Here is a 15,237-nt window from a genome sequence, read left to right as displayed (position 1 = left end):
CGGCGATTTTTCGGCGATGAATCGCCGGATGGCGTTAAATCGGGAGAAAAATCGCCGATTTTTCGCCGAATTCCTTTCATTGGTCGGCGAAAACTCGGCGATTTTCGGCGAAAAGTCGCCGAGTTTTCGCCGACGCCATTGGGAGTGCTCTTATAGTACTATATACGGAGTACTATTTAAAAATTACCAACGAATCTTCAAATATTTCTGTAAGTATAAATTGAAAGTAGTGAGATCTCCCTAGACTTAAACACACCAAGATGATTTTTAGAGCTTAGACCACCTCCAACCATACACCAAATCTCATTTTTGGTGTAAAAATGTGCTCCAATCATACTCCATACCCATACCCATTTTTGGGTTTTTTAATCAAACAACACCAAATTTGAAGTGAACACCAAAATTGAGTATCTACTGCAAAAAAGTTTTAAATATTGCCTAATAGTCCTTTATATTATTTGGAGGTTCATGAATCAGCCGGCCATAATTTGTGTATTGGAGTACTTGATAGTTTGAATCAGCCGACACTCCTTGCAAATATTGAGTAGAGCTATGGATGTTGAGTAGAGATATGTTGGCGTGTGTTTTACTAGTGTCTAGAAAATCTGATCACACACACACTCTCTATTTGATTTTGCAAATATTTTTCCATAAGAAAATTAAAAAGGAATCAGAAAGCTGACCATATTATAATAAATTATGTTTTTTTTAGCAAATAATAACTAATAAATTTACAAATATATGAATGAATATTGCTAAAAAAATCTTGTTATTATTGCTTACCGTATTAATAGTTTAAAAGTTTCAATTATGTGTCAATAGTTTAGAAATTGTTTAGCTGAGATTCATTTTTACTAAAGAGCTATGGATGGATGTCGCACAGCTATAGAGCAAGTCTTTATTAAGAAAGCAAGTTAAACACAATGCATTAAAATAAAATAAAACACGAACAACAAATTATTATAATAAAATGAAAAACGTCATCTAATAATTTGGTAAATCAGAACCGGATCCTCCAATATTGTCGAAGTACGAAGAATATGCTCTAGTTGCATAGTCATCTGGTTCATCTTGAATATATAAAGTACATTTAATATATAAATATATTAATAAAAAAATTTTGTATACTTATTTAATTTACATAATTAAAAATATTGTGGGACTAATATGTAATTTAAAATAAATATGTAGGTACAATTGAAAAGGTATAAAAAGTATATAAATATGGAATATTCTTTTGGGTTTGAGTTTGGAGTAAATGATTGGAGTAAAAGTACTTTTTGGTATGATTCATACTTAAAAATGGATTTGAGTTTGGTGTAAATGGTTGGAGATGGCCTTGCGAGTGATATATTTTGCCGAAAATTTAATTACTACTACGTGATGATTAATGCATGGCACAGTTACATATCATGTGTAAGAATATACTATAGTACATAGATAGAAGTTATCTTAGTTCATCCAAAATCCACTATCTCTTAGCTTTATTTAAAATCTTAATTCTAACTATGTTACTTTTCTAACTTGTGAAAAGGGATGGGTAGTTTAGTTTGAATTCGCCAATAAAAATTGAATTAACAGTTGATACACACGTGGCACGCCTAGTGATTAAGTGCACATACGCTTGTGATTTGATCTGGAAAAAAGTATTCGTTCCGTTCCAATTAAATTGAGACAAAAAATTTTAGACACAAAAATGAGTTGTGAAATATGCTAATAACGTGTCAGTAGGAAATTAAAGATGGGCTGAAGATAAGCTAATGGCTACAATGAATGCTCTAAAGTAAGATAGATAAAAAGATAATAAAGAAATGATGAAATAAGTAAGAGTGAATGGATGTTTTGTTTTTTATTGTAAAAAGAAATGACTCAACTTAATTGGGATATCCAAAAAAGAATATGAATACACTTAGTTGAGACGGGTGAAATAGATTTTTGTGATAAAAATTGCCTAATTATTTCCACTAATTTTCCTCCTATATTTGGACATCTCCATCTATTTATCACACAATTTTCTTTTAGTTATGCTTTCATAAATGAATTACATCACTTGGTTAGGAAGAGGAATAATGATTTTTGAGATTTTGTCCTTTAATAGTCAGTAAGAATATTTCTCTATCTGCAATCATTCGAACATTATAGCATGATGTAACTCGTCAACTATACTAACCTATTCTGATCACTTGAACATAACATATTGTAAAGATCAAACCGATCACTTAAAAATGACTACTACAATTTATCTGCCAATATCGATACTAGAGTCGACGATAAATGACTTCTGAGACAACCGGTAAGGTACTAGCCAGAGCTAGAGCATGTGCATAATACATGTTCAATGGAAGTGTAGCCTCCTCTTTCTCAATATTCAATGCATGCCTTCCTTGTTGAATCGACGACCTCCTATTCTAGTTAGGATGAGTGCACCAAAATCGACGACCTCCTATTCCATTATATTGAGGTATTTCATTAATTGACACATTTTGGCGCACAAAAACTAAAAAATTGTTATTCTCGACTTCATATTCTACTACTATTTTATTATCATATTCTATTAAAATTAATGCACAAAACATAAAATTCGTGGAGTGTAGAATTAATTACTTCTACGAATTTCATAAAATCCAAATCGACCCAAAGTAAATATAATTGGAGGCTTATGAAATGGAATATTCTATACCTTCGCCCCTTAAATATAAAATATTTATTTTTTGATATTAGATTTTATATTGTTTAATTTTATGAGTGAATAAAGATAGAATAAAATAAGAGAGAAGAAAAAAAAATAAAAATGATGCGATTTTTAACTTAAAAAACGTTTTATTTAAATAGAACAATTCAAAATGAAAGTTATTTTATTTTTAAAAGGATAGATGAATTAATTTTTAATGAAGTTAATTTAGAATAATTTATGCAAAAAATAAAAGTAAAACATTGGTAAGTCCACTCTCGTTTTCAGCAATCCGGATCGTCGATGGACATCTGGAACCGAGCTCGCTCCTTCGCGGAGGAAGCGGCCAAGAAATCTCAGGAGCTCAGGCAGACAATCGCCGCCGCCAACCTCTCCGACGTCGTCTCCGAGGCCTCCAAGCGCTCCAAGGAGCTCGCCGCCGAGGCTCTCAAGCGCGCTGATCAGATCACCGCTCAGATCCCCCCCGCCGCCGCCGCCATCACCAATCTCGTCGACTCCGCCTCCTCCAAGCCAGGCATTGACGCCGCCGATCTCGAAAAGTATGGGGTCACTGATGAGCTGAGGGAGTTTGTCAAGGAAATTACCATCAATACTTTCCAGGATTTCCCGCTTGAAGGTGTTGGACTCTAATGTACTACTACTTGATTTCGATCGAAACTGTTTTGTTTTCTGATGAATTAATTATATCACTGTTTAATTTTTTATGCTGCTGCCCGATCTGCCTGCCTCTAGTCAGCTGTTTTTTGATGAATTCTGTGGGGATTTGTGAATTAAAGCAGTGGAACAACTAGTAAGTTATGCAGGTATTAGAGAATAGAGATACAATTAATTGTTTATAGGATCTATGGAGTAAGTTGGGCCTTTTTACATAGGATCATGACATTCTCCTTGTGATGGATGCTTAAGATTCAAATGTCAGAAACACTATAGCACTCTGAAGAGATTTATGAGGAGTCTAGCTCGTTTGTATGAGAATTTTACACGGTTGTTGGTCAGTAGTCACAAATCTATTTCTGTCTGGAAATGTAAGACAAGGTGAAACTGAGCTTATCTATCTTAAATAACCACCAGAATATAGGCATTAAATCACTAACTTATGCATGCTCATCACTGTAAACAATCAGGATATTTTCTTCTCATTTCCTGACCTAGAAATTAGAACAATCAAAAAACAAGTGTCATCCTCATATTATGGTTTTCATAGGCCATGGCTACGTATTGTCAACAGATGCCACCACAGTAGGATGGCTAAAATTTGGAACCAAGTGAACAGAATCGGAACTAAGGATACAAAAATAATAAGGTGACTTACTCTCCAGCGTTAGGATTAGGCAGAATCACAAGTATATGCCTTAGCTTGAATATGCTGTTCCAGTTCTTGTGCAAAGTTATTACTAAGACCCTTTTGAAATATATGAGCATGTGGTTTATTCAAGTATTTTGTTTAAGGATACAAAAATAATAAGGTGACTTACTCTCCAGCGTTAGGATTAGGCAGAATCACAAGTATATGCCTTAGCTTGAATATGCTGTTCCAGTTCTTGTGCAAAGTTATTACTAAGACCCTTTTGAAATATATGAGCATGTGGTTTATTCAAGTATTTTGTTTACGTGATACTGTTATTATCAGATCATAGTTACTTTTCAGCTGGTTGGTTCCCAAACATAAATCTACAGATTTTTGTATCATGTATTTCATGTTTCGATGCAACAAATTATGTTAACCAGCATTTCTGGTGCACAGATGACTCACAGGTGTCTGATGTTCCAACGGTTTCAAATATCCAACAGGATCTCACGGAGTGGCAAGAAAAGCATGCAAAGCTTGTTCTATTATCTGTGAAGGTTAGAATGTAAATGTGAATAATTTTATACAGTGGTGGTATCAGGGATGTGATAATATTTTTTAACAGTAACATATTCTTTATTGAAAGATATCAAGATTTAGATGGTAATACCAGATTTTGCAAACTGGGGTTAACATTTTAAGATATCAGAGTAGGTTGCTGCTTCTCAGAAGATCACTCACCCCACCATATTTGCCTTTTAAGTTATACCCAGGGCCTAAATATTAGTACCATCTATTTATTGGATCACCCTCAGGTGGTTTGTTAGTTTTTTACCTTTCCAGAGGCCATGACAGGGCCACTGTGCTGGTGTCAGGCAGCTAAATCCTACTTATAATGCTGAACACTAACATGGATCATGGCATGAATAAATCTATAAGCTACTTAGTTTGTGCATTTACTGTGGAAAGTAATACTATATCTAGTTTGTACATTTACTGTGGAAAGTAATGCTATATCTTTATGTATATTGGATAAACGCTGTCTTTCTATCACACTTATTTTTACCAATTTTGAGGTGGCATAATAAGATAAAAAAGATCTCCCATATATACTCACGCAGACAACCCTAGAGTGAGAGGAGATAGAGCTTATAACCCAATATTAACGGCTTCACATTGCACTTTGGGAGTGTTTTCAATATCTTATAATTCCTCAACAGTAAATAAGAACTTAGTATTATTTTATCATTTTCAGGAAGTTTCAAAGTTAAGGTATCAGCTGTGCCCACGAGAGATGAAAGAAAGGAAATTCTGGAGAATCTACTTCATTCTAGTTAACAGCCATGTTGCTCCGTGAGTATTTCTCTCTTAGAAATGCTCGTTTGGATTTTGTGTATGTAGTAAGTTGTTTATATTAAGGCCTTTGTGTTGATCTCTTGTGTTATCTTCAAACTATTTTTGTTGAATCGATATTTTTATACCATCATTAAGTTTTTGCTTGAATTTTGAGAAATTGGTTCTATTCTGATTTCTTCTTTATCATACTTAACCCATTCAGTATAAAACCTATGGTGTTTGAAACCTTTCTCCTTTCAGCGTCTTCTTTTCCCGACGAGCATAATATAGTATGGGTTGATTTTATTTTTTGTCATGGGAATTAGGAAATGAGGCACTCTGCTTTTTTGCAGTATTGTTTATGTTTGAAATAAAGATTATTTGAAGCTTGCTTAACTCAACTAATGTGGATGATATTTATTTTTTCCCTATAAAAAATCTCTCTATTTTTAGGTGAATGTTTTAACCTACCAAATCAAATATGGGTGGATATTCCATTTTTTACTTAACATGATCTGTTTAGAGGTTAAAGTGATTAGGAATTTTGTTAAAACCAAGTATATCTCTAACCATTAAACTGTAGGTAGAGTTCATATTTGAGTGATGAAGTGAGATATTCTTTAGGGGTATGATCTCTTATTGCAGTTTCCCAATGGTTGAGCTGAACTAATAATTCATGAACAAACAAGTCTGGCACATTGAGAAAGTGGTGCATACCCAATGGATGCAAGCAAGTTTTGATACAGAGCTGAGCTGTGTTATAACGATTCTATAAACACTCATGATAAGTTTGACAGTGCACAGCCATATTGTTTCCTAAAAGTTAAAATTTCAAATATCGCTCTCTGCCAAAGTGCTAAAACAAAAACAATCTTATATCTGACGAGGCACAAAATATGTTCCCCTATCTCTTGTTTAGTGGCTTTTGATTTGAGTACTTAAGAGATAAAAATTTATGGCAGATACGAGCAACGTTACAATGATGATGTAAAGATTAAAACTGCTGAAAAGGTGAAAGATGCTGAAGTGAAGGAAGTTTCATCAGGTGAAACATCATCTAAAACAGCAGATGAGACTACAAAACCTAAAACCAATAATTTGGAGAAAAAAGCTTCTGAGCAAGATTTAGATGCATTTCTTCTTGGAGATCTTGAGGATGGTGATGACGGTCCAGGTACGTTAATAAATTGCTTTGTGATTGTTTTATATGCGCGTTTTCTTTACTTCTTGAGACAGGACATCGAATATTTTCCACTATCCTTTAACTCTTCGATTTAATCCCTCCAATTTTTTTAACTTCCCTTTTGAAGTAGTACATTATCCTCAAACTTTGTTTATCCTAATTTGTAAATAAATGAAAACGCAAGCTTCTAGTCTGCTTGGAATGCTTTTTGAATAATTTCACAAGTACAAATTTACGTTTATTTGGTTCTATTATTCTTAATAAGTAATGACATGAAGTCATATGTCTATATAGTGTAATTGATACCCGATTCGGTTCTAAATTCGGAAATGAAGTTCTGCTCTTCTAGCAAATCTCTTAGTATTTAAATTGATTTGAACTCATGCTTTTACACTGCTCAATGGTGGCTTGCTAATTACTTGCATGTGTCTATCAGATGACGGAGACAACAATGACTTTGATGATGATTTTTGATGGGGTACAGCTTGGTAAGTGAATTATAGCATTACTGTTGTTTGATTCCAAAATGTTAATTTACCTCAATGAGCCTTCATGTTGATAAGGAACTGCTACCGCTGCAAATTCTGTAAATTACACATGCTCTTCTATGAGTTGATTCTCTCCAGGTCTGAAATTGTTGGGAATAACCAAATTAACTCATTCGTAAGATGGTCATGGAGTAACTCCATGATATTTTTTTTGAAATGGTTGTCATGTTGCTCACCTTGCTGTTAGAGTCATTCTGTTGATGATGAGCGACCCAATCTCACAGGAAAATGGGAAAGGACAGCCAAAAGCCAAGTAGGTGACAACGACAACGACAGCGATGATCATAGTTTTGAGGTCCAGAAGAAAGCAGTGTTCATGTTATGAAAAAAATAGGCATCAGGATGCTTCAATTAGCTACAGAACAATCCAATTAGCAATCGTAAATTCTATTTTCCCTAGTTTATATTGACATTCTGGGATTTTTTTTTTCTATTCGAATTTAGTGAAAGGATGTGTGGTGGATGATGGGAATATGCTGGATATAGAACTTTCAATTCTTTGTGTTATCTTTCGTTTTTCTGAACTATTAACATTGGCTTTTATTCGTACAATTTTGTGGTCGTAATATGAATCTCGAAAAACAATTCTATTTTTGTCAAGCCAAAGTCGTCATCTAGCTGTCAATGGAATATTTTTCACCACTTTTTCTATATATTTTATCACACTGTAGTACATTTTTCTCCTTTTAATTAGATAAAATCGACATGATATGACTAAAATATAAGAAATACTAGTGAGTTGCATTTATTTAACATCAATTACTGAGGTCCACTTAATTAAATTTAAATTTGGAAAATAGTTCCAGAAGTTATGCGGTGCCGTCTGCATAGTTGGGGTGGGAGGTATGTTTCCGTCGGCATCAATGGTGTGCAACAAATGAGACAGCCGATATTTGACATGTCGGAACAGTGGGGTCCATCTCGCCCACCTTCGCCCTCCATTAAATTTCAAATACAACCATCACACGTGGGAGGGGCCACCCGTTTATTGTACGGGATTTAAAAATAAATAGGGGCAGCATATTTAAATCTATATAAATTTTTAATACAATTTAAAATTAAATTAGTGAATTTAGTTTAAAGGAAGATATTTGATAAGTCAAATTATTTTGTAAATTATATTGTAACGGAATACTATATTATACTCTCTATGTTCCTTATTAATAGAGACATTTCTTTTCGGCACGGAGTTTAAGAATAGTGTGTTAAATTAAGGTGAAAAAGTAAGAGAGAATAAGGTCATCCACAACGCTATCTCTCATTCATCTCTTAACTCCGTCATCTTTTCACTATTCATGGGTCTCACTGTACTTTTCACTCCATCTCTTAACTAAAAGATACTCTCTTCGTCCCACAAAAGATGTCACACTTTCCTTTTTTAGTTTATCCCACAAAAGATGTCACATTTCCCTTTTTGGAAAAAGTTCTCTCTCACATGAATATAAAAATTATATTTTCTTTCTCCATTTAACACACAAAACAAAACCTCCTAAAATCCCGTGCCGTCCCACAAGTGTGATATCTTTTGTGGGACGGAGGGAGTAGCATCTACATCTCTCCATTTCTTAACCATCTCATCTCTTAACTATTAATTCAATTTCATTTTTTATTTTTATTTTCAACAAATCCAATTAATAAAAAACACACTTCATTAAATAAAATAAAATTACAATTTAAAATCCTAAAAATATAAAAAATACATAATTAAAATCCTAAATAAATAAAAACACATAATTAAAATCATAAAAAAAATAAAACACACACCATTAAAAAAAATGGAGGCAAAGAAGCAGAAGAAAGAGTTGTCTGATGAAGATCATGTGCATCTACTGGTTGCCAAATTTTGCCCAAATGTGCTCCATTAGACGAAAAATGTTTTAAGGTGAAGAATGTAGAGTGTTTGAGTGAGAATAGATTGTTTTTTTATGGTGGATAATTTGTGGGAATGATTTGGTATTTATAGAAGTGATTGGTGGCTGTGAAAAAATAGAGAAACAATTACAAAATTGAAAAAAAAACCGGCTATAAACGGCTAGTATAATTTTTGGAATTTTATATATATATATATATATATATATTTTAATTTTTAAATTTTTTTCTGAATTTAAAAAATAAATAAAAAAAAATCAATTTTAACGGATATAAATAACGCCCACTCGCGCGGCGAGTGGGCGTCACACACGAACCACAGCTCGCCACGTCGCCAAGGCGCGTGGCGAGTTGTCTCGCCAGCCGCCTCTTCGGAACGAGACGCGGGACGCGACGGAGACGAGACGGAGCTTGCATCGCTGTCTCGCTGACATCTTGTCTCTCCGAGACGAGATGGAGACACCCACGCTATGCGCTGTGGGTGCCCTAAGTAAGAGAGATAAATAGAGAATTAAGTAAGAGAGAGAATTACTTTTTGCCAAAATAAGAAATGACTCGATTAATTTGGAACTTCCCTAAATAGAAAAATGACTCTATTAACATGGAATTACTACTACTATTTAATAAATGCGAGAGAAATGGTGACTAGTGACTAATACGAGTTTCTAATGTAAATTTAATAAATGCGAGAGAGATGAGAGAAAAAAATTATTGAAGATAGTAAAAAATAAGACACACCTAAGTACTTATCTAAAAAAATACTCCCTCCGTCCGCCATTATGAGTCTCATTCATGGGTGGCACGGGTTTTAAGAAATGTTAAGAAAAGTGGGTGCAAAAAAGTTAGTGGAATATGAGTCCCACTTGTTTATATTAGTTTTAAATGAAATGTGAGTGTAATGAGTTAGTGGAAGGTGTGATCCTATTACCATTTATGGCATAAGTGAACCGGGACTCTTATTCACGGACGGACTAAAATAGAAAAATGAGACTCCTATTAGCGGACAGAGGGAGTAAAAGATAAGTACAGTAATTTTTATGAATGATTCAAATTTTTAACAAAAACATTACTATTGAATGTAGACAAAAATGACAAATATCATCCCCCTACCATCATTGCTATAGACAAGATTAATCTTTGCCTCACCTTGTGGTCTTGTACTCCCTCTTTTCTCTCTATGTACTATAGCATTGCGATAAAAAACATTGCATCTATAGGTTTCGCTCTATAAACTAAAGTGTAACGGTAAAAGTGGACAAAAGTAGTAACATGCCGAGATAACACCCAAATATGGCTATAACCGTTGGTTTAGCGTATAATAAATTTTTATCATGAGCTAATTGATCATCTATTTCTAGTTTCTACCAATCAATATACACAATACGAGCTGGGATTTCAATTTATACACATATTCAATCATCTATTCATACTTATATTAATATCTTATTTTAAATTACATGTGATGTATAATATTTTGGGTGATGCTAAACAATCGCATTATGGTCAACCACACAAGGGTATATTAGTAAATTATAGTATTAATTATATATTAAAATATTAATAATGGATAGTGGACAAAATAAAATGACGTTATTAACCTTCAGCCAAATTTTTTATTTTATTTAAAGAATCCCCCTCTTTTCACTATCCAAATTTGAATTTGAAATTCTGCATTAATTAATTTTTGTAGTTTCAATGAAAGTGAAAATTTACACTAAATCTTTATTATAAACACTACTATTATAATTGCTTTCACTCCATAAAATAGAGCATAACTACCGTTAATTCACTTGACGTTTCATAAAATATATAATTGCATAACGTATTGTACAATATTCATATCATTAATATCAATACTATTAAAATAATGTGCAATACTTTACCAAAAAAAAATAAAAATAATGTGCAATAATAAAATAAATAGAGTATTCATATTCATGTTACTGCGTTAATATTTTATATTTTTGAAACCTAAATCGTGACAATTTGCACATTTTATCACTATAACATACTCATTAAAATGTTATGTGATTGTACAATGCAAATTTAACTTATTCTCTTAAATTTCTATGTTAAATAGTACTATTGTTTACCGTTAAATCAAAGTGACAATATAAGTTAGTAGTAATTCTTACTGATATTCATTATTTGTATTTATTAGTTGAATTAGGCAATATTTTAATCTCAAGTACATTAAAATGTTATTTAATTAAATCGCTTATTGATCTATCTAATTTGCTATATCAAATCCCAATCAAGGCTAATATATACCATAGTATTTCTCTTACAAATTAAATAGATGGATTACAATAATTCACTAATTCTATTTACTTTGCAACATTAGATCTCAAGTCTCAATCATGTTAACAAATTATACTCCTATGATCAAATACTAATGTCATAGGATATCTTTAATAGACAAAATAGTACGATGAGAATAATTCGACCATTTGATCTATTTATTTTTTGTGATTTTAGAGCTAAAGTAAATTAAAATATTATTTAATTAAATAATAATGTCATTAGGATTTCTCTAACGAGTCAAAAGGTTGGATGAGAATAAATCACTAGTTGAGTTATGCAATATTATATTTGAAGCACTAAAATGTTATTTAATCAAATCAGTAATACATCTATCTATTTGGCAACAGTATATCTCAATCAAGACTAATGTCAAAATATTTCTCTTACAAACCAAATAGTTGGATTATAATATTTCATTAATTGATCTACTCACTTTGCAACATTAGATCTCAAGTGTCAACCACGTTAAAAAATTATTTAATCAAACACAGAGCACTCCCAATGCACTCGGCGTTAAATCCGGCGTTTTATCGCCGATTATCGCCGAAAATTCGCCGGCAATGGGGAGGAATCGGCGATAATCCGGCGTTAATTCTACCGAATTAACGCCGAATCCCGAAAATTCGCCGGATTATCGCCGGATTATCGCCGACCACTGTGGGCGATAATCCGGCGATAAAAATAGTTTTTTTTTTTTTTTTTAATTTCCCCCCCTATAAATTTAAAATTTAATAATTAATTTAAAATAATTTTCCCCCTATTTTTTTTTAATTTTCGTCGTTGTAATTTTTTACTCGTGTTTAATACAATGAACTTTATTACTATTATTTGTCTTGTCTTATAAATTAGCTAGCTTTATTATATACAAAAATAAAACAATTAAATTAGTAATGATGTAAAAATGAAATGTTGAGTTAGGGAGAAATTAGGGAGAAATAAGGGAGAAACCATTGGAGCAGTTAGCTAAAAGTTGGCTAAAAACTGGGGATAAATTTTGATGCTGATGTGGCGCTGATGTGGCAGGAGTTAGGGAGAAATAAAGGAGTTTTTATGGAGAGCATTGGGAGTGCTCTAATGTCATAAAATTTCTTTTACAGAAAAAATAGTTTGATGAGAATAATTCTCGATTTGATCTATTTATTTTTTGTGATATTAGAACTCAAGCAAGTGTAAAAAATTATTTAATCAAATAATAATATATTATCGTTAGGATTTCTTAATAAGTTAAGGTAGTTGATAATAAACTATAAACCACTAATTGACTTATGCAATATTAGATCTCAAGCATATTAAAAAATTATTTAATCAAATCAGTAATAGTTCTATCTATTTTGCAACTCTATATTTTAACCAAGACTAATGTCATTAGTATTTCTCTCAAAAATCAAATACTTAGACGAGAATAATTCACTAATTGATCTTAATCACTTTGAAACATTAGATCTTAAGCACAACAAAAAATTATACTATAATCAAATACTAATATTATAAGATTTCTTGTACAAACACAATAGTTTGATGAGAATAGTTCACTACTGGATCTATTTAATTTTTTGTATTAGATGTCAAATAAATTAAAATATCTATTTGACCAATCTATAATTATCTAAATAATCAATCTATTTTTTTTATATTAGATCCCAAACATATAAAAATTCAAAATAAATTCGTATAATATGAATAAAACATAAGATTTAGAATATTTGTTTTTATTTTAATTTTGCATTTTTACAGACTCGAATTAAATGTTGATCAAATTACGTTTATGTATTTTGACAAACAACTTAGAAGCCAATAAATTGAAAGCCAAAAACAGAAAAAATATCTACAAATTTCTTTTGAAATTATTTTTAAAAACTTTGATTAGTTGTATATTCACTATTTATTGAACATGTAAACAATGAATAACAACAAATTGTATTGATATAAGGAATAAGGAAAATCATTGAATTAATGGATGAACATAAATTTTTTTGCTTGTAACATAAAAAAACTAAAAACTAGAAATGAAAAGCTAAACTAAAATGAAATGAAATCAGAATTGATAATATGAATATCATGTGAACACTCCACTTTATTATGAACTTCAATATTTTGACAAAAGAAATTGATAAAATCAGTTGAGAAAAAAAAGCCGGTCAAACTCCTTTCAAATATTTATATGTTATATTTTTTATAAACTGAATCCTAATATATAGGAAATAAATATGGAAGTTGCAATTATTTTGTTTACCGTGAATCAAGGAAAAATAAATGGGAGAGAGGGAAAAACAAAAAACAAGGGGCGCCACTTATTTGGAAGTAAAATAAAAGGCGGCAATTTTATTTAAAGGATATAAAAGTAAATTTAGTTCTTAATGACCGGATAACAAAAATTAATCGATTTTTTTTTTTTATATAACTAATTTATGGTTGTACATAATGTGGTTGTATAGCTTTTCCCTAATATTTTTTATATTTGAATCTAAATATTATCTATTTTATAATTAAGTTTCTATCTATTAAATGATCTAACAACTACAGTTTACTTCATAAAAGAGAAAAAAGAGTTACTATTATCGACAAACCACAAAAACCAAACAAAGCATACTGCACTGAATTATTTTTCCTAACATAGTGAAACAAGATATTTAAAACATACGATTACTACATTTAGCCACTATTGGACCAACTCTTTCATTATTGTTATTGGTCATGAATGATAAACACCTTGTCCATATGCATGTTGCATTTTTGTCACTATTATCTATTAGTGGTCCTATTCATTGAAATAAACAACAGCTATATATGTAGAATTGATTATAAGGTAGTTAAGTGTAAACAAGTGTAGTTCAAATTATTGTGGGGCTATAACCCATGCGGAAAACAAATAAAATCATTATAATATTCACAAAGTCACAAACTTTCATTTTGAAAGGATTTATGTCGGCACCTTTCGTTAATGTGGTAAAAAATGTCAATTGTAGTTGTTCTATTAGCCACTATATTGCCTTCTATAGTTATAGGAGCACAATATTTTTGTCTTTATGAATAATTGAATACTCACAAAAACTGAATTTCAAAACTTTCTTTTATTAAAAGTTACCACAAAAAAGACAAGAAAAGGTAGAATAAATTCACACTAGTTTCTTTTATCATATTCCTAGGGTGAAAATTGAGAGAATTGTATTTTTAATCGCTAAATTTTGCTATAATATTATTTGCTGTCTATGATTTTTTTAAATATAATATCTCTGAATTCTGATGTAAGAATTATTTTTGCATATTTTGAATTTGATAAAATACTCCCTTCATCTCATTTTAAGTGAATTATTTTTTTTACGCACGATATTTTATGGAGTGTAATTTTGTAAGTTAAGCGGAGAGAGATTGAAAAAATGAAGCAAAGAGAATAATGTTGCTATTTTAAGGAATGTTATTTACAGTGAGACGTCCAAAAAAAGAAAAATATGTCATTTAGAGTGAAACGAATGTAGTAGTAATTATTATGGGTTGATGACATCTTGGTAAAAAAAAAGGATCAATAAGTGAAAAGTGTCTTCCACAAATACTCCCTCCGTCTCAGATTAAGAGTCACTTTTTTTCATAAAAGTCCGTCTCAGTTTAAAAGTCATTTTTAGAATTTTTTAATATTTGGTAATACAATTTTACCTCATTCTTCATCAAAATTACATAAAAAGCCATTATCTACATTAAAATAAATCAAAACAAAAATAAAAAATCAAAAGGGACTCACCTTCAACCAACTCTACCATCTCACTTCATTTATTACACACTTTACCATCTCACTTCATTTATACACACTTCAACTCTTTCTTAAAACTCGAGCCATAACAATAAGTGACTCCAAATGTGGGACGGAGGGAGTATTATGTTCAAAAGTTCATAAATGTAAGAAGATATCTTAAAAGAATATGAGCTGCAAATAATATTATAGCAAAATTCAAGGATTACAAAAGAAATTAATTTTACCAATTACAGAATGGAGTAAAGTACTCCCTCCGTCCCATAAAGATTG

The 15,237-nt window shown here is 31.3% G+C and overlaps 1 protein-coding gene across 1 annotated transcript; it reads left to right on the top strand.

Annotated features, from left to right (window-relative positions):
- The first annotated feature begins 2,940 nt into the window (after positions 1-2,940).
- Positions 2,941-7,553, top strand: LOC125200317 (uncharacterized). The gene is made up of 6 exons (XM_089065901.1): positions 2,941-3,308; positions 4,437-4,537; positions 5,236-5,333; positions 6,278-6,489; positions 6,935-6,986; positions 7,271-7,553. The coding sequence occupies exons 1-5, from the start codon at positions 2,975-2,977 to the stop codon at positions 6,970-6,972; spliced, it is 783 nt and encodes a 260-aa protein (XP_088922027.1). The 5' UTR covers positions 2,941-2,974; the 3' UTR covers positions 6,973-6,986; positions 7,271-7,553.
- Positions 7,554-15,237: the final 7,684 nt, after the last annotated feature.

Source organism: Salvia hispanica, chromosome 2, assembly GCF_029641045.1.
Source record: "Salvia hispanica isolate PSC_SH4W2 chromosome 2, Shi_PSC_v1, whole genome shotgun sequence".
Taxonomy (NCBI): Eukaryota; Viridiplantae; Streptophyta; class Magnoliopsida; order Lamiales; family Lamiaceae; genus Salvia; species Salvia hispanica.
Note: the sequence above shows the minus strand (reverse complement) of the source record. Positions and strands in the feature narration are given on the sequence as shown.

Bases quoted from the DNA above. Each gene is read 5' to 3' on its own strand.
- LOC125200317 (XM_089065901.1), top strand. From the start codon at position 2,975: ATGGACATCTGGAACCGAGCTCGCTCCTTCGCGGAGGAAGCGGCCAAG. The intron at 3,309-4,436 runs GTGTTGGACTCT...TCTGGTGCACAG, and splicing joins CCAGGATTTCCCGCTTGAAG to ATGACTCACAGGTGTCTGAT. The intron at 6,490-6,934 runs GTACGTTAATAA...TGTGTCTATCAG, and splicing joins GGATGGTGATGACGGTCCAG to ATGACGGAGACAACAATGAC.